Here is a 25,095-nt window from a genome sequence, read left to right on the forward strand (position 1 = left end):
ACAGCAAAGTCACTCTTGACCACCTGGGTGATGTAGGGCCCCAGTATAAAAGGCAGGTCCACCTAGGAAATGGCCCTTACTACCTTCTTGCGATCTCAGCAGGTAGTATCTTGGGTCAGCAACAGCTCTGAGTAGCTTGGTTTAGCAGTCGCAGGGAGTCTCGTAACCATTACGGTTGGAGCTATGGATTTTTTCCGTCCCCTCACCTGGGCCCAACCACCTGTCTCAGCGCAGAGGAACCAGGCTTCCAGGCGCCATCCCTTGGGGACTTCTTAATTTTTCTTTGACAATATTGTGTGTTCTGCAAGGTTGGTATGCTAATTAGGGACACAATTGAATTGGATCAACGGGAGAACGGGAGAAACAGAAACGGAATAAAAGAAAACAGATAGGATTTTGTATGTCAAACGTCGGTAATTTCTTGGTGGGGCTATTGTAATTCTTTTTTTAACTTTTGTTACCCCCCCCTGCAGTTTCCTGATCTTGCGCCTTCACAGGTCTGATGACAACAGTAACCAGAGGCATGAGGGTAACAGATGACACTCTCTCAGCCCTTGCCAGACACGTTTTGGCATGATTTGAATAAAATCGGACAAATTAAACTGCGTGCATTGTGTCATGGCTGTTTGATTGTCTTCGGTGACTGGTTATTATTAAGTGGTAATTAAACCAGCTTTGCAAAAATGTCTACTTTAACAAAAGAAACACAATTTACTGGTTAAAACCTGTCTTTTAAAAGAAAAAAGAAAAAATAAACATGAGAAGAGATGGCAGATATTTGGGCTTGGTAAAGCCAAGATTTTTTCAAGATTTTTTATTTGTCACATACATGTACATACTTTCATACATATATGCAGTGAAATGTAATCCAGTTCCAATGCTAATAGCAATCAGAAAAGAATAATTTACCACCTCATTATTCACCCCAATTTATATCTATACATTATTTTGTGCCACTGAGTGGAACATTGGGTTATATTCGGATAAATGTAACACAACACTCTCATGGGCATGTACACGCACACGTATGCATGCACAGACATAAAACACATTGTACATTCAGAAACACAAAACCCCACACACACACACACACACACACACACACACACACACACAGTGTCTTCATTGTACTAATTCAAATAGCGACAATAACTACCTGAAAACTAATGCCATACCACTGATTCATTCAAAATCTCTGAACACACTTCACATCTATTTTCTCGTCGAAAAACAAGGATAGCAGCATGCCATCCTAGGAAAAACTCTCCTACCCATCACCAAAAATATGTGTAGATCTGTGTTTCCCAATCTTTTTTTTGCCACAGCACATTTTTTAGAATGAAATAATCACATGGCACACCACTATCCTGTTAACCACATAAAGGCCTCACAAGACTTCACAAACTTGTCAAATTGGGCTTATTATTATGACCTCCTAATAGTTAGTGATGCAATACTTGTTTGTAGAAAACAAATCTTATCTATAACTCAAAAGATTGGACTCAAACTGAAGATAATTACTGAGGAATAAATTAAAATCCAAGACAAAAAAAAGGATCTGGGCGTCATTTTCAATGTTTCTCATTTACACTTTGCACACTGGTCTTCAAAAGATTTTTGTGAGCATCCATTCACAACTTCCAGCCTGGCAACTCCTCCAAATCTCGTTCATTGCTCACCGCAAGTCCTGCCTCGCTCATAGCACATTACGCCAACTGAATCAAATGAGTGAAGAGTCCAAAAATTGAACAACTCTTCTGTCTTCACCTAGTGCAGGGGTGTCCAAACTTTTTACAAAGAGGGCCAGATTTGGTGAGGTGAAAATGTATGGGGGCCGATGTGATAGAGTGCAGTTATATGACTTCGCCAGTAGAGGGACTCTATGTTAAGTAAATGCTCCTCTGCCGTCTCTGTTATGTTTCACTGATAGCCAGCCTGGCATGTTATGGCCGCTTCACATGTTGCTGAAGACTGTTAATAAAAGGTGAACAAACCAGGAGTTGGTCTCTGTTACCTGACTGCAAAATACCAAGATACTACATATGGCGACGAGGATAAACCGGAAGAATGTTCGGCAGACAGTGGCATGAGTTTGAGCAGAAAGTTTTGTTACCGAGTGTGTAGCTAGCTAAGCTAAAGCTATGGCTATCGCCGTAACGGGATATTGGCGTGCTGATACAAGCGTGAAGAAGCTGGGCGCTCCCTTTATCACGGAGCAAAGACAAAGACATGGCTGCTACAGTGGGGTCAGTGGCACCTTTTGACAACAAGTCGCAGAGCTGGGAAGAGTACTGCGAGATCCTGCATCATTTCTTCGTGGCGAACGGAATCGACGATGCAGAGCGGAGAAGAGCCGTGCTGCTGAGCTGTGTGGGCGCGCAGACCTACACGCTGATGAGGAATCTGCTGAGTCCTCAGCGACCGGGAGACAAGTCGTTAAACGAACTGGTGAGGTTGTTAAAGAACCATTTCAACCCGAAGCCTAGTGAGATAGTGCAGCGGTGGAAGTTTAATACCAGAAGCAGAAATTCCAGCGAGAGTGTAATAGAGTACGTGGCGGAGCTAAGGAGGCTCGCACAGGACTGCAAGTTTGGAGACACCTTGACGGTGATGGACAGATTGCGGGACAGATTAGTCTGTGGAATGAACGATGACCGCATACAGCGGCGGCTGCTGTCGGAGGACGGCTTATCGTTTGAGGCTGCACCGAGGCATGCGCAGGCAATGGAGGCTGCAAACAAGGACATTAAAGATTTGAACAGTACGAGAGACAATGCTAAATGGAGCCGAGCGACAGGTACCATATGCAAAGTGTCCGATACGTACACAAAAGAGCAGGTTGGACGTGGGAAATGCTACAGGTGTGGGGGAATAAGCCACATGGCAAGGAATGCAGGTTTGCGGGTGAAAAGTGTCATAACTGTGGGAAGGTGGGGCACATTAAGAGAGCCTGCGGGTCAAAACCTGTTGGTAGCGGGAAGAGGAAAGGCGATAACAAGCTGAAAGGAGGGAGTGAAAAGGAGGTTAAGAGAGCAAATTTCATGCAAGAAGATGGAGGGGACAGTAGCAGTGAGGAGGTTTTGACTATCTACAGCATAAAGAGTACAGAAATGACTATGTATTGGGTCAGAGGACTGGACAACGGTGAAAGCCAAACCGACATGCAGGAAGAGATAGTCATTCCCAAAGAAGAGCACATCAAGATAGAACTAAGTGTAAATGGCACAGGAGTAACCTATGAGGTAGACATGGGTTGCGGAGTGATCATAATGGCAGAGGCAACATTCCACAACTTATGGAGGGTACAGAAGCCTAGACTACAGAAGTGTAAGATAAACTTGAGGACATACGGTGGTCACAGGGTAAAAGTACGTGGGGCATCAAAACTAACAGTAGAGTAAATAGGCAGTTCCAAGATGTTACCAGTAGTTGTAGTCAAAGGCTCGGGACCGAGTGTAGTGGGGCGGAGTTGGATAAAAGCTCTAAAAATACCCATAGGCTGGCAAGATGTACACAAGATAGTGGATAGTGAGGCTACTGTACAGGAAGTACTCTCAAGGCATGAAACAGTGTTCAAGGATGAGTTAGGGAAGCTGAAAGGATTCACTGCTAGAATACATGTGGCTCGGGACGCCACCCTATGCTTTTATAAGCCAAGATCAGTACCTTTTGCGATGAAGATAAAAGTGGAACATGAACTTGAGAGGCTTGAGAAAACAAAAATCATAGAGCCAGTGAAATTCTCAGAGTGGGCGGCACCCATTGTGCCCGTCTTAAAACCAGATGGTGAAGTGAGAATCTGTGGAGACTATAAGCTCACAGTAAACAAAGTGTCTCCATTAGAACAATACCCCATTCCAAGAATGGAGGACCTGATTGCATCCTTCGATGGGGGAGAGAAGTACAGTAAGCTCTATATGAGTCATGCATATCAACAAATTGTGCTTGAGGCGGAAGCTAGAAAATACACAACAGTGAATACACACAAGGGGCTATTCACATACACAAGGTTACTGTACCTTTCGGGGTGAGCTCTAGTCCAGCTATTTTCCAGCGCACAATGGAGGGTGTGCTACAGGGACTAAAGAATGTGGCTGTGTATCTAGATGATATACTTCTGACAGGAAAGGATGATGAGGACCACATCCACACACTAGATTTAGTGTTAGAGCGACTAGAAGATGCAGGCTTGCGCCTAAAATGAAACAAATGCAACTTCATGGAGAAGGAAGTGACATTTCTAGGACATCGAGTGGACGCCAAGGGACTTCATACAGTGCCAGCAAAGGTGAAAGCAGTGCAGGAAGCGCCAGCACCTACGTCAGTGACTGAGCTTAAAGCTTACTTGGGACTGTTAAACTTCTACAACAAGTTCCTTCCAAACCTATCAACCTTCCTGGCACCACTACACAAGCTTTTGAGAAAAGAGGAGCCATGGACTTGGGGGCCACAGGAGAAAGCTTTCGCTAAGTCCAAGGAGTTGTTACAGTCAAGCAATGTGTTAGTTTACTATGATGAAAACAAAGAACTATTACTGGCGTGCGATGCTTCGCCTTATGGAGTTGGAGCTGTCTTAGCACACCGCATGCCAGATGGAGAGGAGAAACCCATCGGGTTTATGTCAAGAACGCTCAACGCTTCAGAAAATAACTATTCCTATTAGATAAAGAGGGTCTAGCCATTGTCTTCAGCGTAAAGCGCTTCCATAAGTATCTTTATGGGAGAAAGTTTGTGATTTGCACTGATCACAAGCCTTTGATAAGTCTACTTCATGAGATTAAAGCGGTACCACAGATGGCGTCACAGAGAATCATGAGATGGGCTGTGCTGTTGAGAACGTACGAGTACAGCATTGCTTACAGAGCAGGTAAAGACAATGGCAACGCAGATGCTCTTAGCCGCCTCCCACTACCGGAGTGTCCTGTGTCAGTACCAGAGGAGCAAATGCTGATGATGGATCAGGACCATGGTCCGCCGATGACATCAACCGAGCTACGACAATGGACAACAACAGATCCAATACTCTCCAGGGTACGAGAGTATATCCTGAGAGGTTGGCCAGATAACCATGACACTGACTTTAATCCTTATCGGCAGAGACAATGTGAGTTGAGTGTACAAGATGGCTGTGTGTTATGGGGAGCCCGGGTAGACATACCAGAAAGAGGACGAGCTCATATGCTGGAAGAATTACACCAGTCACACCCAGGAATGAGCCATATGAAGGGTTTGGCAAGAAGTTACATGTGGTGGCCTCACATGGATGCTGATATAGAGACTAAAGTAAAATCATGCGCTACATGTCAAGAACATAGGAAAGCACCTTCGAGTGCACCACTACATCCATGGGAGTGGCCTGAAAAGCCCTGGAGAAGACTCCACATAGACTATGCAGGTCCCTTCATGGGTAGAATGTTCTTAGTAATTGTGGATGCGCCTTCCAAGTGGTTGGATGTTTATCCAGTGACTTCATCCACCTCTGCAGTGACTGTAAATTGTTTGAGGAATAGTTTAAGCACACATGGCATTCCAGAAATGATCGTGTCAGACAATGCTCAGTGTTTTGTCAGAGAACACATGAAAGAGTTTATGTCCAGGAACGGAATCACACATGTCACATCAGCACCATACCACCCCTCATCTTATGGTCTAGCAGAGAGGGCGGTGCAAACATTCAAGGAGCTGATGAAGAAGCGCACAGCTGGGACAATAGAGACAATGGTGGATAGGGCTTTGTTTAGCTATCGCATCACTCCACAGTCGACTACTGGATTGTCACCAGCTGAGATGATGATGGGAAGGAAGCTGAGGTGTACACTTGACTTGAGGCACCCAGATATATAACAAAAAGTCGAGTCAAAACAAACAAGTCAGAAAAACTACCATGACAGGCATGTCAAACATCGCAACTTTGAGAAAGGTCACTCTGTCTACACTAAGAACTTTGGATATGGACCTAAATGGATACCTGGACTAGTGCAGGAGTTAACAGGACCAGTTTCCTATACTGTGTTGCTGGGGGATGGAAAAGTGGTCGACATGTCGATCAGCTGTTCAGCAGGCAGGAAGGGGAGCTTCCTACACCAGTGTCCAGTACTACAGAGGACAACATAACAGAACCCAGTCCACCAGCTGCTGGAGCACTGGAGGGCGCAAGTTCTCACCAAAGAGAGGACAGTGCTGTGCCGGTGGTGACCCAGGAGGATACTGCACCAGGGGGTACATCAGCCGACGGGTTGAGCAGATCAAGGAGGGACAAACGTCCTCCAAACCATTTGAAAGACTACTCCACATAAAGTGGATGCCTTTAGGGGCAAGAATGTGCCCTAGTCTCCTTAAGGGGGGAGATGAGTGTTTGAATAAATAAATAAAAAGAAAGAAAAGTAGATAAAGTGTTCGGAAGAAATAAAATGTGTTCTGACATTGTGATGGTTACATAAAGTTATATAAAAGAAGCAGGGTACAGCAAGCTAAAATATATATATATAAGTTTATTTGTTACTGGCTAGACGGGAAAGAAAATGCTGTGGTGTATTATTATTTTTGTTGGTTAACTAAAGGACAGAAAAGCAAGAGCTAAGAAGGGAGGGATGTGATAGAGTGCAGTTATATGACTTCACCAGTAGAGGGACTCTATGTTAAGTAAATGCTCCTCTGCCGTCTCTGATATGTTTTACTGATAGCCAGCCTGGCATGTTATGGCCGCTTCACATGTTGCTGAAGACTGTTAATAAAAGGTGAACAAACCAGGAGTTGGTCTCTGTTACCTGACTGCAAAATACCAAGATACTACAGCTGCCGTTCATTCTGACATTCTTTGAACCATTACCATTGTAAATTAACATGTAAATATGTAACTATATCACTTTGTACAGTTTGTTGTATACGTGTTTATTTGTATTTGATTTTATTTTTCTTAGTTTTACTCTGCTGTCTGCAGCGAGGTTGACATTGAAAATGAGAATCTGTTGTCAATTGCCTTATCAGGATAGATAAAGGTTAAAATGATAATAAATTAAATGCAAATGAACTATTTTATGAAATCTGACTCCGAAATTTTTTTAGAAACATGTATTTATTGATTTTGTCTTAACAAATCACATCAAAATGCATTTTGACAAAGGATAATATAGTCAAATTAAATTACTGAAATTTGACAAAACTGTGGTTTTGATCATCACAAAAAATTAATTCACTGAGACTTTAGTATTTATTCTCCTTAGAAGAATAAAAAAAATAATTGACCTACATTAATGTGAAGGGTGATACTGAGATCTCGACTGCAGTAAACAGGGCAGGTCTGGCTCAAAAACAGTGGTTTTGATGCGTAAGATGTCACGCAGGTGAGAGTCACTTAGTCTTGTCCTCGCGCGGTTCTTGTTAATTTTCATAACCCAGAACGTCTTCTCACACAAGTATGTCGAGCCAAACAAGCTCAGCATTTTCTTAGCTAATGTTCGAATCTCTTGGAACCCGTCTTTGTCCAGCCGGCGGTAAAAGTTTACAAGAGGGAGTTGCTGGTGCTGACTGTGACACTCCATGTCACACTGCAGCTCAATAAGCTCCAGCTGCAGGTGGGCTGGAGCGTCATTAGGATCCACGGAAAAAGGAGAGGAAAAAAGTGTGATCTCCTTTTCAATAGCTGCAAAATCCCTGAAACGCTGTTGAAACCCCTCAGCCAGAGATGAGATGTTTGCTGCATACCTCCTCATTTGGGCGGTGATATTATTTGCTGGAAAACTGGTCATCATTTCCTGCACGGATGGGAAATGTGTGGTATTGGGCTGCGTTTGTGACAGGAGCCTTTGGAAAAGTAACAGCTTTGTCCCAAAAGCTTTGATGTTTTAATACAACTGGCTTACCACTGCATTTTTCCCCTGAAGGCTCGTGTTCAGCGCGTTCAGATGTCGTGTTATGTCAACTAGAAATCCAAAATCAGCCAGCCAAACAGGATCGGAGAGTTCTGGGATCGGTTGTCTCTTTTGTGCCAAGAATTGCCCGATTTCCTTTCTGAGAGAGTAGAGTCGCTGCAGTGCAGACCCCAGACTGAGCCATCTTATGTCATTATGATACACAACATCTCCTTATTCAGCGTGGATGTCGATCAGAAACTGTTGAAACTGGTGGTGAAACAGGGCTCTGGAGCGAATATAATTAATAGCCTTCATCACCGGTTTCATAACGTGATCATATTTCAGATGTTTGGCACATAGAACTTGTTGGTGAATAATACTACTCACGTTCATTTCATTGTCCACTCCTCTCAAAATAATTAGTAACTGAGTGTCAGATGTATTTGTGCTTTCGTCGCAGGCTAACGAAAAAAAGTCCAACTCCACTCCTTTCCTCTGTCTCTTGAGATCAGACGAAATTTCTTCAATCCTCTGTCCTACAGTGCTACGAGCCAGGCAAACTCTTGTTTATTTTCCAGGACACATTTTCTCCACCATTTTTAACACGCAGTCTTTAATAAATTCACCCTCAGTAAAAGGTTTGCAGTGCTTGGCAATCAGCATTGCCACCTCGTAGCTCGCCTTTGTAGAATTTTCATTTGAGTCACGGGCTCTTTGGAAAATGCACTGCTGTGCCATTAAAACAGCTTCAAGTTGCTTCAGTTTTTCGGAGTGTTCGTTTGCCGTTAGCTTATCGTAGTTAGCATGTTTCGTCTGATACTGCCGCTTAATATTGAATTCCTTGAAACAGCCACAGTTTCTTGACAAATTAAGCACACGCAGTTGGTTCGCATGTCAGTGAAAAAATACTCAGATTTCCACTTGTCCTGGAAACAGCGGCCCTCGTTGTCAACTTACTTTATTTAGTTCCAGTTGCCATTTTATAAATGGGCTAAAAATATACCACAGTGGTAAAAATTCACACAGGGGTCATGTGGCGAGAGTGCGGCCACAAGTCTACTGCCATCCTCTGGTGAAATATAAAATTGCTTTTTGTACGTGCTGGCGGGCCACATATTATTGATTTTATGACAGACGCTTCGGGCCGGTGGAAATTTAGACACGGGCCGGATTTGGCCCGGGGGCCGGACTTTGGGCATGCCTGACCTAGTGACTAACCAAGTCCCAGCCAGGATGACCCACAATAAAAACACCAGACTGGCACCTCCAACCCCTGCTAAAGGATTTTCTTAAACCAGTGTTTAAGAAAATCCAATTCAGTCCAGCAAACTTTAGCTCAACAGAGATACATGTAAAGACTCTCAAAAGACAGCATCAAAAATGTAAAGACCTTTTTTTGCAGAGTAGTGCGGCCTAACTCTGTCCAAAATGCAATGCCATACAAATACTCTGTGTTGTATGCCCAGCATGCTGACAGCACAGGTAAAAAATATATAAATAAATAAATAATCGTGCCTAAAGTGCTTTTGGTGTACACTGGGCAGGGGTTGGAGCTAAAGCTTACTAACTAAATGGCTTTCAATTCTTCGTCTCTTCTACCAATACAAGCTCATTTTTCTTCAGCACAATTAACTGGTGATAGCACCGTGGGATCATATCAGGTTGTAGTTTTGGCACCCATCAAGCTGTATCTCCGACATTTGGTTGAAGATATTTTGGGGCATTGATTCGTGTTTTTGTTTTTGACGACAAGAGACCATGAGAAGGGTTCTGAGCTTAGGTTTACACTTACACGTACAACTTCATCCATTACCAAGTGAGGTGCATGAGGTTGAAAATGGGAAATCACTTTTGGCCATTTTGTTGTCCATCGGCTGCCACTTAACTTGTCATCGATGAACCACCCTGAGCCTCATAGAATTGCTGCAGCAACAAAGACATAGCAGAAAGCTTCAGTATTTAGACAACATTTTCTACCCAGTGAATTATGTTCCGCAGGTATGAAAGCTAGTTTAACTACTGTGGTGATGCTCTTCTTTTAGGATTGTGGTAGCAAAGTGATGGCTGTTGAAGGAAAAAAATAAAATGTGTTTGGAATAGAAATACATCCCAGGGGCAGGATGAAAAAAAAAATCAAAAATTAATAAAGGAAGGAAAAAAGAGGGCATTCAGAAAACAAAAAGCAAAAAATGAAATTTTAACAAATCTTAAGAAAAAAAATCTGTAGAATAAATAATGAGTCTTTTTCTGTAAAAGATAATAAATGACTGAACTGGAGTTGTGTGTATGACATTATTCGTCTATGAGTGGCCAGACACAAGCCGGGAGCGGGTGGACAACATGTCATTGACAGAGGCTCTCCCTGTGTGTGTGTGTGCGCGGGATGGGTGATTTACTTGTTGCTTGTTGATTGATCTGATGAGCAACCTAGACCCAAGACAGGTGTGGCTATTTAAACACCACCACCCCCATATGACACTCCTGCTGTCAACCTTTCACCTTTATGACAGTGGGTGCATGCGTGTGGATTGGGTGAGTGGGCTACCTGATCTTATGCTCCATCTAGATCAGGGGTGCCCAAAAGGTCTATCGTGTTCGACCGGTAGATCGCAAAGTTGGTGCGGGTAGATCGCGTGCCATTCAAAAAAACATTTTTTTTTTTTTAACCGATCTGACCAACATGTTGAATGAGCTTAATATAGAGCTGCAAGGAAAAGACAAAATCGTGGTCAACATGATTTGGGGAACTTTCAAAACCTCGCATCAGAGCTGGAGACCCAAGGGAAGGCGTGTGCGCAACTTGACAGCGCACGCTACACAGAGCAGATTGAAAACTGTCTGTCAGACTTTGACAAACGGTTTCAAGACTTTGCTTTACTCAAGCCAATCGCTACATTTATGTGCTACCCATTTAGGGAAGATATTGAGGTTGATTCACTCGCATTAAAAATTGCAACACTGTTTCACCTGAACTGCTCTGCAGTGGAGGATGAGATGTTGACACTACAGGCTGACATTCAGCTCAAGTCCAGGGCTCATGGACTGTTTTGGAACTTACTCACAGAGGAAAATTACCCACACATGACGAAATGTGCTATCTCCTTGACAGCATTATTCGGCTCTCCTTACTTCTGCGAGTCAGCCATTTCCCACATGAAGATAAGATTTGAAATACAAGAAGATAAACAAATACGTAAATGAATCTTTGGAATGCAAGAAGGAAAATCGTACACCAAATAAGTATAATCGTAGACCAAAACAATAAATGTTGGGATAAGGGAGATAAAAGTTATACACAATAGCAATCCGGGTGTGTGGTAACACCAACGGTGGCCACGAGGGGTTGTCCAAGCTCAGAAAATGGAAGGACAGTTTAAGCATTTTCATCATAACTTTGTCATGATACATCTCACAGTGGGGAGTGGTATCGTTCTTTTCCGGATCACATGAAAGAAAGCATTACAGTGCAGCATTACATCAATTGAGACATTTATTTCAGCCCAATCTCACTCTTAGGGATACAGAGTTCAGGTTATGTAAATCTTGTAATGTAAATAACCAAATGGTCAGCAGTTCACTGAACCAACAATTTGAGCTAGGGTTCCCTGCTATTCACAGCAGGGGAAGGGTTCAGGAGACACAGACCAGAGAGGACTGTAAGGGGGTTCATATAAAAGAAGAAAGTGCAATACCCTCATTGTCTCAGAATAAATTATTGTCAAGAACTATAAACTCATGGCATGTGCTTGGATTACATCCAGTGCCAAAGGCTGCACTTGCGCGCGCACGCACACGCACACACACACACACACACACACACACACGCATGCAACCAGCACTGTTCTGTTGCATCACTGCGTGGTCATGCCATAACTTCTCAAGCACAGAGGTCTAATAACCCAACTCTTGAAGTGCTGTCTGTGTGTGTGCGTGTGTGTGTGTGTGTGTGTGTGTGTGTGTGTGTGTGTGTGTGTGTGTGTGTGTGTGTGTGTGCGTACATGCGTGCCTGAACAACAGTGGAGGACACATGAAATCTTCCTCTGCAAAACTGACAAATACTCATTTACTATCATCTAGAGTCACACAAACAAAGATCTGAAAATTTCATCTGATTGCTTATTTCACTGCAAAAAAATACTGTGATAATATATTTTAATCATGATAACAGGGTGCAGGTCTATCATCATCTCAGCTTGCTAGGAAACCTGTCGTCATTGTTTGGTTATTGTCAACGATGCTAACGCTAGCTTTGTACTGTAAATCTGTCTTGAACTTTGTAGAACTGAGTAAGTTTTGCATGTCGCATTCATTCATTCACACATAATTAAATGTTTTGTGCAATATATAAAATGCAATACCGTGGCGTGTGCTCTGCGTCTCAGCCTCAAGCATCTCATCACGCATCACCATTCTCAGTCTCGTGCCCACAGCCTGTCAGTATTTATTACACTAGCGTTCACAATCGCCACACCCCCTTATCGTGAAATAACATGGGTCCTTGCTTATCGACCAATTCACTTAACGACCTGGTTGTAGGAATGGAACTCGGTCATTAACTGAGGAGTACCTGTCTTACAATATTGAACAAAACAAAAACAAAACCTTCAGGATTTCTTCAAGAGAAAGAAATTCAATACAGGAGAGCAGGGCAGAGCAGCCAGCAGTTTCAGTCAGAGGATGAGAGCCAGTTTAACACTGGTAGGGATGTACAGCAGTAGCCTCCAGCAATGTAAGACACTGTAATGTTAGTAATTAAAGTAGATATGGGTAGTGGAGACAAAAATGGTAAATTAATGCTATTACGATGTGTGTGTGTGTGTGTGTGTGTGTGTGTGTGTGTGTGTTCGTACTTCATGCCACCTGTGTCAGTGCCCCGCTTGGGCCACCTGAGTCAAGAAAGTCTGGACACACCTCTGTTTGTTAGAGATGCTTTTAGAGCATTGAGGTAACAATGTTCAGGTGTTTGTATCAGATAAGTTTGAACAAATGACACTGCATTTACAAACCAAGAGCTTAAAGGCCTTTCCGGGACAGAAATGGGGGAGGTGCACTCAAGGTTAAGAAAAGAATAGACGATTAGTGTAGTTACCCACCCATCTTAAGTTCTAGCAACATATTTCTTCATAATTTTTACAGATACAAATTGACAGTAAGTCGCAAAAGTAAAGTGGAACCATGATCCAGATTATGTCCTGAACGCCTATTGGCCAGTTAGTACTTCAATATCTGGGTGGACCAATAAGCAAACGTAGCGGTCTGTGGTAATGTTTCTTATTCTTCTGCAACCTTATCCACCCTCCTTATAAGCTGTGCCCATACTAATCCAGAATTTCTGTGCAACTCTCACATTTCTTAATACAATTGTCAGCTGACATTCTGTCAAATGTAACATGTGAAAATCTCAATGAAATGTGTAGCTATGACTCATTCACATGTATAGAGCTCGACAGTGACCACTGACTTTTAGAACAGCATAAGGGAATTTCCTGTTAATTCGTTGACATTTCAGAAAATCCTTAAAAAAAAATTAATATAAAGAGTTTTAACCTGGAACCAAGCCAACCAACTCCAGATGAATCGTGACCATAAAACATTTGATTTGGGGTAAAAAAAAAAATTGGAAAATTAAAAAAAAAAGGCAAAGGTACAAGACTGTGCACATAATTATTTTAAGAGTGAAGGAACTATTCATCCCATAAACCATTGTGAATGATACCTTTCCAATGACTTCCAGCCTAACGATTGTTTAGCGCTCTTCTTCTTGGATTTAACCGTTATACATACACCATTATAGTGAATGTATTGTTAATAATAGTAATGTAAACAATCGTAGATCATAATTGTAGAGTTATGTGGCAGCAGTAACTCACTAGCCGACAGTGACATAAAACTGTCATAAAACAACGTCAAAAGTCACGTGGGTGCAGTAACGTTTCCATGATTACAGCGAGCTCCATCAATTAGAGACGTCGCTGTTACACTTCAGGATTGTGGGTGGTGTAGTACTTCTCCATGACATCGCAAATAAAACATGTTTTCTTAAAACAAGGTTGATATACAGACTTGTGGCTTCTGCAGGAGCATATACCATTGTTTCACAATCTCATAGCTCGTGGTGATTCTTCCTTGGATGGTTACGACATTATGGCTAATAATCAAAATCCTCGATTCAGAATATGAAAAATAAAATCCCTGTTGATCTCTATTGGTACGGTATGGTTTAGTAACCAGGCATCGCCTACACCATGTGTGTAAAGCCCATTTATTAAAATAACTAATTGAATCAATAAAATACGTAACCCCTTTCTTCAAGTAAATGATGGTCAAAACTTTAGTTAAAAACACATTTTGGTCACAAAATAAATGTAAGGATGACCATAGGCTTCATAAGAAGATATTTTATCAAGAAGGAAAGTAAATGTGAGCAGACCTTTGTAGTAAAAGAGGCATCTGTCGGTGAGGACGAACCATCTTTTGTTCCACTGCTTGACACCGCTGCTGGCCTGAGAAGGACACACATACACCATAGAAAGATTACTCACCTTTATCATCTTAATTGTCAAAAGCAGGCTCTGCATCATTTGTCTGAGTAATTGAGGTCTGCTGGGGGAAATGAAACATCTTCAGGACCCCAAGGCGGATAAGTCCATTCTTCATTCTTTAGCGAGATGGTCGGTCTGTATAATTTATAAATGATATCTTTCTTCCTAGATATCATAATATATATATTTTTTCATACCGCATATTGTGTCAATTTATAGGCTTATTGTGGCATTGGAAAATTGCCACTTCTAAATTTCTTAGGTCTGCAACTAGCTCTATAACTAGCTCACTTATTCCTCTTTTAAATTATAAGAAAAACTGTCACCTTATCACTTTCAATTGATTTGAATGAAAATTAAATGTAAGTTATTGTGATTACTTGTCAAAAAGGAATAAAACCTTTTCTTGGAAATGTATATGAAAATGGGATCTTGACGTTCCATCTGTTCGGCGACAAAATGTCAGACACACTGCACCGTCAGATACGTTTCCTGGTGTACTGCCCATTGGTAACACTATGGCCCCAGTAGAAGGCAGTAAATATCAGTTTGTCTTTTTTAATCGGATAAAGCCGGGATAGTCACTATTGTTTCTCTCCCCCATTGATGAACGCGGTCCATTCAACGTGTAGGCCAAAGATAGGAAGGGACCAGCCAAAGGACCAGGGATGCCTTTGGTAACTTTTCATAACTTCTTTGGCAGAATTCTCTGAATTTGCATCGCTTATCATCACATATGATAGAATAATAACATCCACATAACAACAGGGCTGATCCTAGAGCCATACAATTAATTCATCAACCTATGTTGCTCAGACTACACATGGTAGCACACTTGACCTCGTTGTGATGACAGGGCAATTGACAATGTCACAGTGTCTGATATAAATTTTTCTCTGGGAGTCCCGCTGGCTCGCCTGCGGGCAGGCGGATCGGGTGGAGTGTTGGTCTGTCGCCGTGGGGCCGGGATCAGGGCCTGTGGTCCGTGCCTGGCACCCTCGTCCCGAGTTGTGTGCTTGCGGCTACGTCTTGTGCCTGCACCTGGGGGTTGGTTGTATGTGTGCGCCCCTGGGGTGCGGGGTCTCCCCGTGCTCCCTGGGAGTGGGTAATGCTCCTCGGGGCTGGCGTGGGCGTTGCTCCACGGCCTTCTGGCTTCTCTCGGGGCCCGTCGGTCTTCTGTGGGCGCAGGGCAGGGTGCTCGGGGCTTTCCTGCAGCCGTAGGGTGTCTACCGTCTGCGGAGCTTGGGGGCTTTTGGGGCCCTTCCGCTGCTTGGAGGCGCCACGACATAATACCGACCTTCCACACCAGGACCAATTGGGATAAGTCATTTACACTCGGTGGACACCTTACTCACACACACACACACCCACACACACACACACACACACACACACACACACACACACGGTCCCATTACACACAAACACACCACCAGATCTGTCGTGAGTGTACCCCAACACCCTCCTGATTGCATTCCTCTCCTTTCCTCCCTCATTTACTGCCATAACTATGACAGGAAGAGGCCACGTGACCAGTTGTAATTCCAGTTTTCCTGGACCTAATTAACTGTTTTTCAACAGATGTTGTCCTATGTTTATGTTTTTGTGTAAATGTTGTTTGGTTCTATGTTTATTTGTCTCACCCATGGTGATTCTCCCCCTCTTGGAGTAGTGATCAGTTGTTTATAGACCGAAACATGATTAATTGTTCTCCAAAGAGGGGGGTTGGTGGTGGTTTTCAATAATCAAAAACTGTGCTCTTGTCATCCTACAGGTCAGCCACAGGACAGAGTTATTGCAGAAGTTCTTGACGATTTAAGAATTAATAGAGTTAAAAAAAAAAAAAAAAGGATCCAAATAGGTCTGAATGAGTATGACTTACTGAGTAGTTCTGTAGCTTACATGTGATCTTTATAAATACTGTGATATTTGTTTAATTAATTTGTCCAGCTGTTTTGGACAACTGTTTGATAAACAATTATTTGACTTGTTTTGTCATTTATTGTCCAGATTTCCGAATTACTCTACTTTGGATCTTACAAACAATATTAAGACTATAACTCAGCTATTTAAAACAATTATTCAGAACTGACCACTGATCTCATTCCACTGATCTCAATCAGAACTGACCACTGATCTCTCACTGATGTCAAAATTAAATTTCAAATCAATGGTTGACGTCTGGTTGAAATGGAAATGCGTCATACGTAATGCTATGAAAGTTGGATTCATGAAATTACATGGACGTAACTACATTATGTTTATATGTTCAGGTCAGTCTGAAGGTAGGTCACAATATTTAAAATAAAGAACTATGGACCTAACTCCATTATGTTTAATGTTAAACCGTTTTGTAAATTGTCACGCATTTCACATAAAACAAATACTGTAATACGTACCTAAAACAAATAAGCTGGACCCCGTGTATTGCTACCTGCAGCTATATCTCCTCTTACGGAAGACCTGAATTAGCTTCTAGAAGCCTTGCTGTTGAAGTAAGGTAATATAATGGCTATTAATTCCTGCCCATGTGGAAATACAATCGGAATGGTAATATATGGTAACGGTAATCTATTGTAATTGACAATATATTTGACCAACAAGGACATACCAAAGTGCCAAGTACCAAAAGTGTCAGTCGGTACAAAAATCCCAATGGAATGCAGATTTTGATCAAAATAACTGCTGAGCAGACACCATATACAAAGCAGATGTATAATAATAATTTTAAAAATAATTTTATTTTCACTTGGTCTTTAAAGGGCCAATCAGTAACACTTGACAATTAGCAAACAATTAGCTACCACTAAAGGAAGCAATAGTAACTATGCAAACATTGCCAAACGTGACTGCTCCTCCCTCACAAGGCTTAGCAGATGGGTCTTGGAGTTGTGGTTGTTTGGTAGCTGAATATTTGTCCATTCTTGTGTGAACTAAAATGAAAAGTTCAGGGATATAAGAGGCATGGGCTAGGGATTGAGTGGAGAATGACAGGTCTGGGGGTGAGGGACATTTTTACTTAACAAAAACTCCTGTGTCGACTGCCTGTTTTGAGAGCTTGAATTCCCATATATTGTATTTTATCGGTAATACTGCTAATGCTGCCTGATCTTGTTTGTCTTATTATGTCTGTTAAGACAGTCCAATATCACATTTTGTCCACTATTAGACATTTTGTGCTTTGTCCCATAGGTGTCAATATGTGACAGACTGAAGCTAAATGGGTCTGACCAGGAAAAGCGGGTAAAACAAATGATGTGTTTTCAGTACAGAACTGTAAAGATTGCACATAGTCATGCTCATATAATTTGCAGAGGGGATTTTTTCTTTGGTGTTACATTTGCTTGTAAACAGAAACAAACGTGGCCTTACCTGCTTGTACAGCCAGCCCTGTTTGGCTACCATGGCCTTGGGGTTCCTCCGCATAGAGTTGGAGCGCTTCCCAAACATGGCCGCTTTCCTCAGAGCACGGGAATTCTTGGGCGTGGCGTCAAGCGAAGGTTGGAAAAAAGGAAATTCATTAAAAGTCTGATGACTTATGTGTACAGTAGGAGCCACTGGAAGAGCGCTCTTCCAGTCGGTTGACAGCCGAATTACAACCATTTCCCAGCTGGCTTCCAGCAAACCACCAGGCGGTTCCCAGCCAGTTGCCAATCGGCTGGAATACCCCCTCCTTCTCACGTGTCCTGACAGGGCGTGTTTGATTTCAACACGCCCACTGACTCAATTGCAGTGTGTTACCATGGTCACATTCCGAGAGAGATTTCATTTTTTCACCCCTAATTCAAACCCATTAACTGAGATATTGTCCTTTGAACCCTGACCAGAGGTCATCTTTTAAAGTTCAATTGTATTTTTGTTATATGAATGAGAACAGGTGTTAATGCTTTATTTTAATCTACATGTTGCACAGCTTTTTTTATTTCAAAATGGCAGCTGCTATATTTATTTAAATTTTTAAAAGAACAAAGTTTAATAGATTTGCAATGTAATTTAATTTTAATTTAATTTTATTTATGTTATTCTATTCACTAACTGCATTACATTTAAGGAATCAGTTAGTTTAAGTTAGTTAACTAGGTAGGAATAAGGTTAGCTATGATTCGGCTTAGTAACTACTGTGCATAATCTCTGGGAGTGTTGCAAAGACATTTCACTGCATATATGTATGAACGTATGGATATGTACTGTATGTGACAAATAAACCTCTTGAATCTTGAATCTCTTGAATGAGAGCGATCAAACCAGGTCTATGTAATTATAGTTTCAAGTTTATTGTCAAATACTTGATAATAATGCGAGCATCATGACCAGTAATGAGATTCTGAGTCTCAGAGCTGACTCAACTTTGCATAATATGTGAAAAAAGTGCATAGTAGTGATTCAAATAAAACAGTTGAGATGTCTTGGAATGTGTGGCATCCCAAGACAGCCCCATCGTATAAGATAATTACTTAGAGACGGTGCCAGGGGTCCTGAGAGAGAGAGAGCACATCACCAGGGGTCCTGGTGATAAGGGAAGTGAAATATGACCTGTGACCTATGTAGGGGAACCAAATGGTAAATGTTGTCTGTGGGCAGGCATAAAAGAACATGCTCAAGTGACATTCGACAGAGAATCCATCCGGCTCAGTTCTCTCCTAGGTGTCCATGGAAAGTCTAGTCTGATGCTGTTCTTTTGTAATAAATCTATTATTTTACTCAAGTCAGCATCAGCGGTCTCTCCTTCTTCATCAACACATGAAATTCATCAAGAAACTAAAAAGTGGCGTCACGAACTAGGATCTGCTGGGCCTCATCTACCGATGCTGCCTTCTCCAGCGAATAACCACTCTCAGGGTGAGTGTTTTCTCACAAATTGAGCTGTGTGTGGTTCTTGAAGCGGTAGTGTTTGAGGCTGCACTGACAAGAGCAGATTGTGCGGAGATGGAGATGATGTGTTGATGTGTGAAGTGAGTTTCCGTCTAAATTGGGGTTTATTAAGTTGTAAAAGATGTAAATAAAGGGTATAAGAGAATAATAAATGAAGACAAAGAGAATAAAGTTGAAATAGAGAATAGAGATGAGAAATAAAAGATGAAGTTAAAAGTAAAAGATAAAGGCTTTAAAGATGTGGAGAAAGTAGAAGTAAAAAATAATTGTAGACTGGCAGAACTAGTAGCCAAAAGTTATTTAAATAACCATGCATGATTAATGGAGACAGGGCCCATATCTCCTTAAAAAGTAAGACATGTGTACATTAAATGCTGTGTGAAAGTTGGCCGAATGAAAATATAATATAGTCAAATCTAGGTAGGAAAAACAAAGAGGAAATAACCCTGGCCAGGGGAATTGACTCAAAATAAAATTATATGAATGAAGATGAAAAAAATGAAAAGTGAAAAATAGATAAAAGTTAAGACTAAAGCAAGATGAAAAAGGATGAAAAGTGAGAGAGATAAAAGTTAAAAGTCTAAAGTACGATGAAAAAGGATGAAAAGTGAAAGAGATAAAAGTTAAAAGTCTAAAGTAAGATAAAAAAGGATGAAACGTGAAAAAGAGATAAAAGTTAAGTCTAAAGCAAGATGAAAAAGGATGAAAAGTGAGAGATAAAAGTTAAAGCCTAAAGTAAGATGAAAAAGGATGAAAAGTGAAAAATAGATCAAAGTTAAAAGCCTAAAGTAAGATGAAAAAGATGAAAAGTGAAGCAAAAAGAGTTACAAGTTAAAGGCTTAAAAGATGAAAAATAAAGTTTGAGAAAAAACGGGGGAAAGCAGGGCTAAACCAGCCTAAGAGAATGAGTGCATGCTGAAAGAATCTGACTAAAAGGATAATTTGTTAAAAGTTTGGCCAAAGTGAATATTTAAGTCTGCCCAAAGTGAAAATCTTGATGAAATTAGAAAAGTATACATGAGTCGACGTTCAAGTATCAAGTCAAGCGCTGTTGAAGTTTTTGGAGAATCTGATGTGCTGCTAGACAGCACATCTGATCCTTTTGGTGTGTAAGTGTGCCTGTGTGTGTGTGAGAGTGTGCCGGTTAAAGAGATGTGAAGAGATTTATGTATTGTTCGTGTATATGTATAAATGATATATAGAATACATGGGTTATTAAATAGGTATACATATGTGGTGAGCAGTTAAATAATACCTAAAATAAATATTTCTTGCCCCTTTAGTGATAAATATATATGACCCTGTTAATGGACTTTGTAAAGCTGATAATAAAGATTATGAGCTTTTCTTAAAGGACGTTTGATAAATATATATGAGCATTTTTCTTCAAAGGGCGTTTTATAAATATATATGAGCCTTTTTCTTTCAAGGACATTTTATACAGTTGATAAAGGATATGAACCTTCACAGGACTTTATATATTTGATAACAAAATGAGCCTTCTTGAGAGAAGGACTAGAATCACCAGAAACAGTCTGCCTACACATGCATGTACACATTCAGAAAGAAAAGAAAATCTCCTGCTCTGAATTATGGGTAGGATTTGTGGATTGTTTGGTTGTTGTGTGAGTTTTTTCTCTTCGTGCTGGTAGTGTGTGGCAGTGCTTGCTGTGAGTTCTGTTGGTTAAAGGAGCAGATAGTCTTGGCGAAATAAAAGGAAAAGCTGTTTTTTTAATGCAAGAGAAGAGGTTTTGTGTTTCGGCTGCTGAGTGAAGGGAATCAGCTTAGACTGTGCGTGGCTGCATTAGGCTGGGCTGTTCAGATGGGGAGCTAAAACAGGATGTTCGCTCGCTGACGACCAGTGCAAACTGGAAGGTGTGACTAAATTTAAGAGGTGGAGCAAGGGGTGGTGCTTCATACAGAATGGAACTTGGTCAACTCCCACTGCAAGAGGGCTGGAGAAGAAGTATGATAGAAGAAAATAAATAAATAAATGAATATTAAAATTAAATCAAATAAAAATAATGAATTACAGGTGATATTAGATTGACTAATATACTCTTTAGATTTAAATGCGTTGTATGAATAAAAGTAAAACATTGCTTTATTTCAAATGCGCGAGAAATAAAAAAGCTGAGAATGTATTTCTCATTGAATTGTATTATAGTATGTATAAGAATTTATAGTGGTCTTAAGACACTGAACTCTTGTGTTGTTCTTTTTGTTTTTTCTTTCTTCCTCTCTTTTACCTTGCTGAGTGAGAACTGGGGGAAAGACAGAGAAGATGGAATGTGTCTGAATTGGATCATCCAAGGGGCAGATGACAAGACATCTGGCAGTTCTTCACAGACACCGGGAGCTTGCGGATGACAGCGCATAAGAATTCTGAATACAGTTTGAATAAGGCCGGTACGGATTATCCACAAACTCTTTTCAATAGACACCGGCATTAACCTATGGGTGTGTACATCTAGTTATAACCTACATGATTGCTTGTTCTCACATATAGGATTACAGTAGTTCTTTTTCTTATATTGCATTTGCAATTGGTTAGTAAAGAGACTTGGCAACGGACTGACTAATCAAGGCATTCGCCTAATTAATGGAGCATTATTGATTTGATTGATCACATGCGGAAAAAATGATTTGATTTAAATACCAGTGCTGTGAATATTGGTTTCATTATCTGAGTATGGTTTATCTTGATTGAGGCTGTTTTGAGAGTGAACATTGATGGGCATTTTGACAATTGAAGATAAATGAGTATGATCAGATTATCAGATCATGAACAAGTGAAGTTGCTTTCATAAGTGGGAAGCTATTGGTCTCCTTTGGGGTTGGTAAATTCAGTTGTTTTTGGTTGAGTGTGATTACACGGTGCTTTATAAATAATTTTTAAATAAATCAATTTGATTTACAATAAAAGGAATTGATACAAAAATTACAAAAGTAATCACTCCTATTGATGTAGTGCGAAAGAATAATCCTCTTATTAGAGATATTGCAAAAATATCAGGAAAATGGAGCAAGCAGTGGCCTGACATTGAACAACCATGGCCAGCTGAAGGAACTCTTAATCCGGATGTGATTAAAACAATGCAGGTGCTTGTGTCCACATATAAAGTAAATCAAAAGAAAGGAAAAAGAGGAAAGAGACGCACGGAGAAAAGACAAACAGAACTTGGCATTCTGCAGCTGTTTGTAAAGGAGGGACAGACATGGTTCGAAGCTGCAAAGGAAAAAAAGAGAACAAAGTAGACAAGAAATAAAGAAAAATGAAAAGGAAGCAGAAAAATGGATGGAGAAGATTACCGCACCCTTCACACATGCAGCATCTGTAAAGAAGCCCCCGCCTTATGAGAAGGAGGTGAAGTTCACTGATGTTTATCCCCAGCTCCCAGTGATGACAACGGAGGGCAACTATCTCTTCAAAGATGAGGATGAGCAAATAATAGAGATGGGCAAGGCTACAACAATCATAAAGATGTATCAGAGTTCCAACAGTACCAAGAGAAGGAACCGTTTGGGAAGCAGGCAACAAGTCAGAAGCCTGGAAATAGGAGAAGAGAGTGTGAGTGACTCGGACTTAGCTATTGGAGGATACGACCCCGCAGTCAGACGGATGTTCGCTAAAGCGGAGGAAGGAACAGGACCAGGAGACTCAGAAACCTCAGCCAAATACAGTTGGTGGATAAGAAGAATGAGGATAAGAAGGCCAAAGAGAAGGTTTACAGATGAGCAGAACAGAAGGAATTGTAGGTAGATAATGCACTGCGGCGCCCCTAAGAGGAGCAGCCGAAAGAAGAGGATTATTGGTGGTGAAATGAGGAAGTAAAGGAGCAGCTATGAAGATAAACACTGACGATTATCTTGATAAAGAGCATGACATTGAGAAAAGTGTGCCACATATGACTTTAATGGTGGCTGAAGGATTTGAGCAGAAGCATATAGGAGAAATGATGGAAGAAGCTACAGTATTGTCAAGAAAAAGAAGCTTATTGGGGTCAAACAATAACCCATGGACACAGAAGTATCATGTTCGGATAAGGAAATTGCTGCATGCAATGATGAAGCCACAGGAAATAGCTGTAGCTAAGTGTGCAGCACACAAAATAGACACGTCAAGGGTTACTCAAGGTAACAAAGCAGCTGATGAGGCTGCTAAAGCAGTTACAGGAGTAAACAAAGCAGGCAAAGTTCTTCTTGTCACCCATGAAGTGGACTTGGAAGATAAAATCACACTCAGAGATGTAATCTCGATGCAAGAAGCGGCGTTAGCCATCAATAAATAATTATGGTTGGACCAGGGGGCCACAGAAGAGCCTACTGGTCTGTGGAGAAATCATGAAGGACTGATGGGAGCACCCCCAGACCTACTAGGTCTGATGATTCAGGAAGCACATTGGTTAGCCCATGTTGCAAGGGGGGAGATTAGAAGAAGAATCACAAAAGAGTATGGTTTTTGGGCACTGTACTTGCTTGAGCCAATTGAGAAGTCATAGGCACATGTACAATCGGTCTTAAAAACAATGTTCGGAGGGGTGTGAAGAGTCCACCCGGTCACATTCCAACTCTGACAGGTCCCATGTGTGAGTTGGTCGTGGATTTTGTTGACGTGATAAGACCAGTAGGAGGTAAAAGATACATATTTGTCGATGTGGATAGATTTTCACGGGGGACTGAAGCATGTCCAACCAAGCGTAAAGATGCTCAGTCAGTTGTCAAGCCAAGTTCTTGTGTCGTGAGGTCATAAGCAGGTGGGGACTTCCAGATCGCATATCTTCAGATAATGGGAAAGAGTTTGTGGATAGAACAGTAAAATTTATTCAGCAAAAATTGGAAATTAAACAACGTCTAGGAGCTGTTTATCATTTGCAAGGCCTTGGTGTTTGTGAACAAAAGAAAAATTGAATGGTGTGCTGAAAAATTGCATTGTTAAAATCTGCCAGCATACAGGTCTGAATTGGGTAGAGGTGTGTAGTTAGGAGCTAACACTAGTAGAGAAATATCCATTCTAAATATCTGATTCCTTCATAGGCTATTTTTAACTGAGAAAATGCATGGACAAAGGGGGGAAAAGGAAAATGTTAATCATATATTGGAATAATGTTATAGCGTAATGCAAAAGTGAGATTATTATACTGTATTTGATGTGGGTGCAAGATACTGGCGGGTGAATTTTTCTTTCAGGACCAGTATGAGGTTGGCCGTGTCCGGAGATCCTAACAGCCTAATGGACTTCAACACTCAAACATGGACATTCAAAAATGGAGGATGAAAATGGACGGCGGACCCTGAATGAGGACATCATGATCAGGAGTGTCGAGTGGAATAGCATTGAAGATTGATGGTGTTAAAAAGCAACAGTTTAATACATCCATATGTGTTATGCAGGTTTTTATAATATTGGAGTTTGTTTATTACAATGTAACCTGTATTATTGATGAAAAGTCTGTACTCTACAGTAGATATTTTTAGCAAGACATTACTTTGATTTAGTATTGTTTTTTTGAAGTTTTCTGTAACAGGGTGAAATGGATATTGGGACCTCGGGTGATTTGTTTTTTTGCAGGGTTTTGAGGGACATTGATGATATTCAGGGACAGGTTCATTGGAGGGTCCGATGGGTCGACCAGCCTGACTTTGGACAAAATTTTTGATTTTCATTTATATGTAACATCCTGTACAGTTGTCTAAACCCTTCTTCTTTGCGGGTAATTGGAGATTTGGAGTACCATAGGTGGTTGCCTGGGGCAGAGGGACGGTGAGAGAATTTTCCTGTCTTGATTGATTGATGGATGTTCTAAGAAAGGAAGCTGCCGCGTCAG

The 25,095-nt window shown here is 41.2% G+C and overlaps 1 protein-coding gene across 1 annotated transcript in view; it reads right to left on the bottom strand.

The window, feature by feature from the left end:
- Positions 1–25,095, bottom strand: part of plekha6 (pleckstrin homology domain containing, family A member 6) — a gene marked incomplete at its 5' end in the record, with an annotated part of 87,352 nt that overhangs the window by 50,360 nt on the left and 11,897 nt on the right. Inside the window, 2 exons of the mRNA XM_080000409.1 lie at positions 14,284–14,356; positions 17,768–17,872. Coding sequence (XP_079856535.1) covers positions 14,284–14,356; positions 17,768–17,872 — 178 coding nt within the window. The remainder of the gene's footprint in view (positions 1–14,283; positions 14,357–17,767; positions 17,873–25,095) is intronic.

Source organism: Zeus faber (genome assembly GCF_960531495.2).
Source record: "Zeus faber genome assembly, chromosome: 5".
NCBI lineage: Eukaryota > Metazoa > Chordata > Actinopteri > Zeiformes > Zeidae > Zeus > Zeus faber.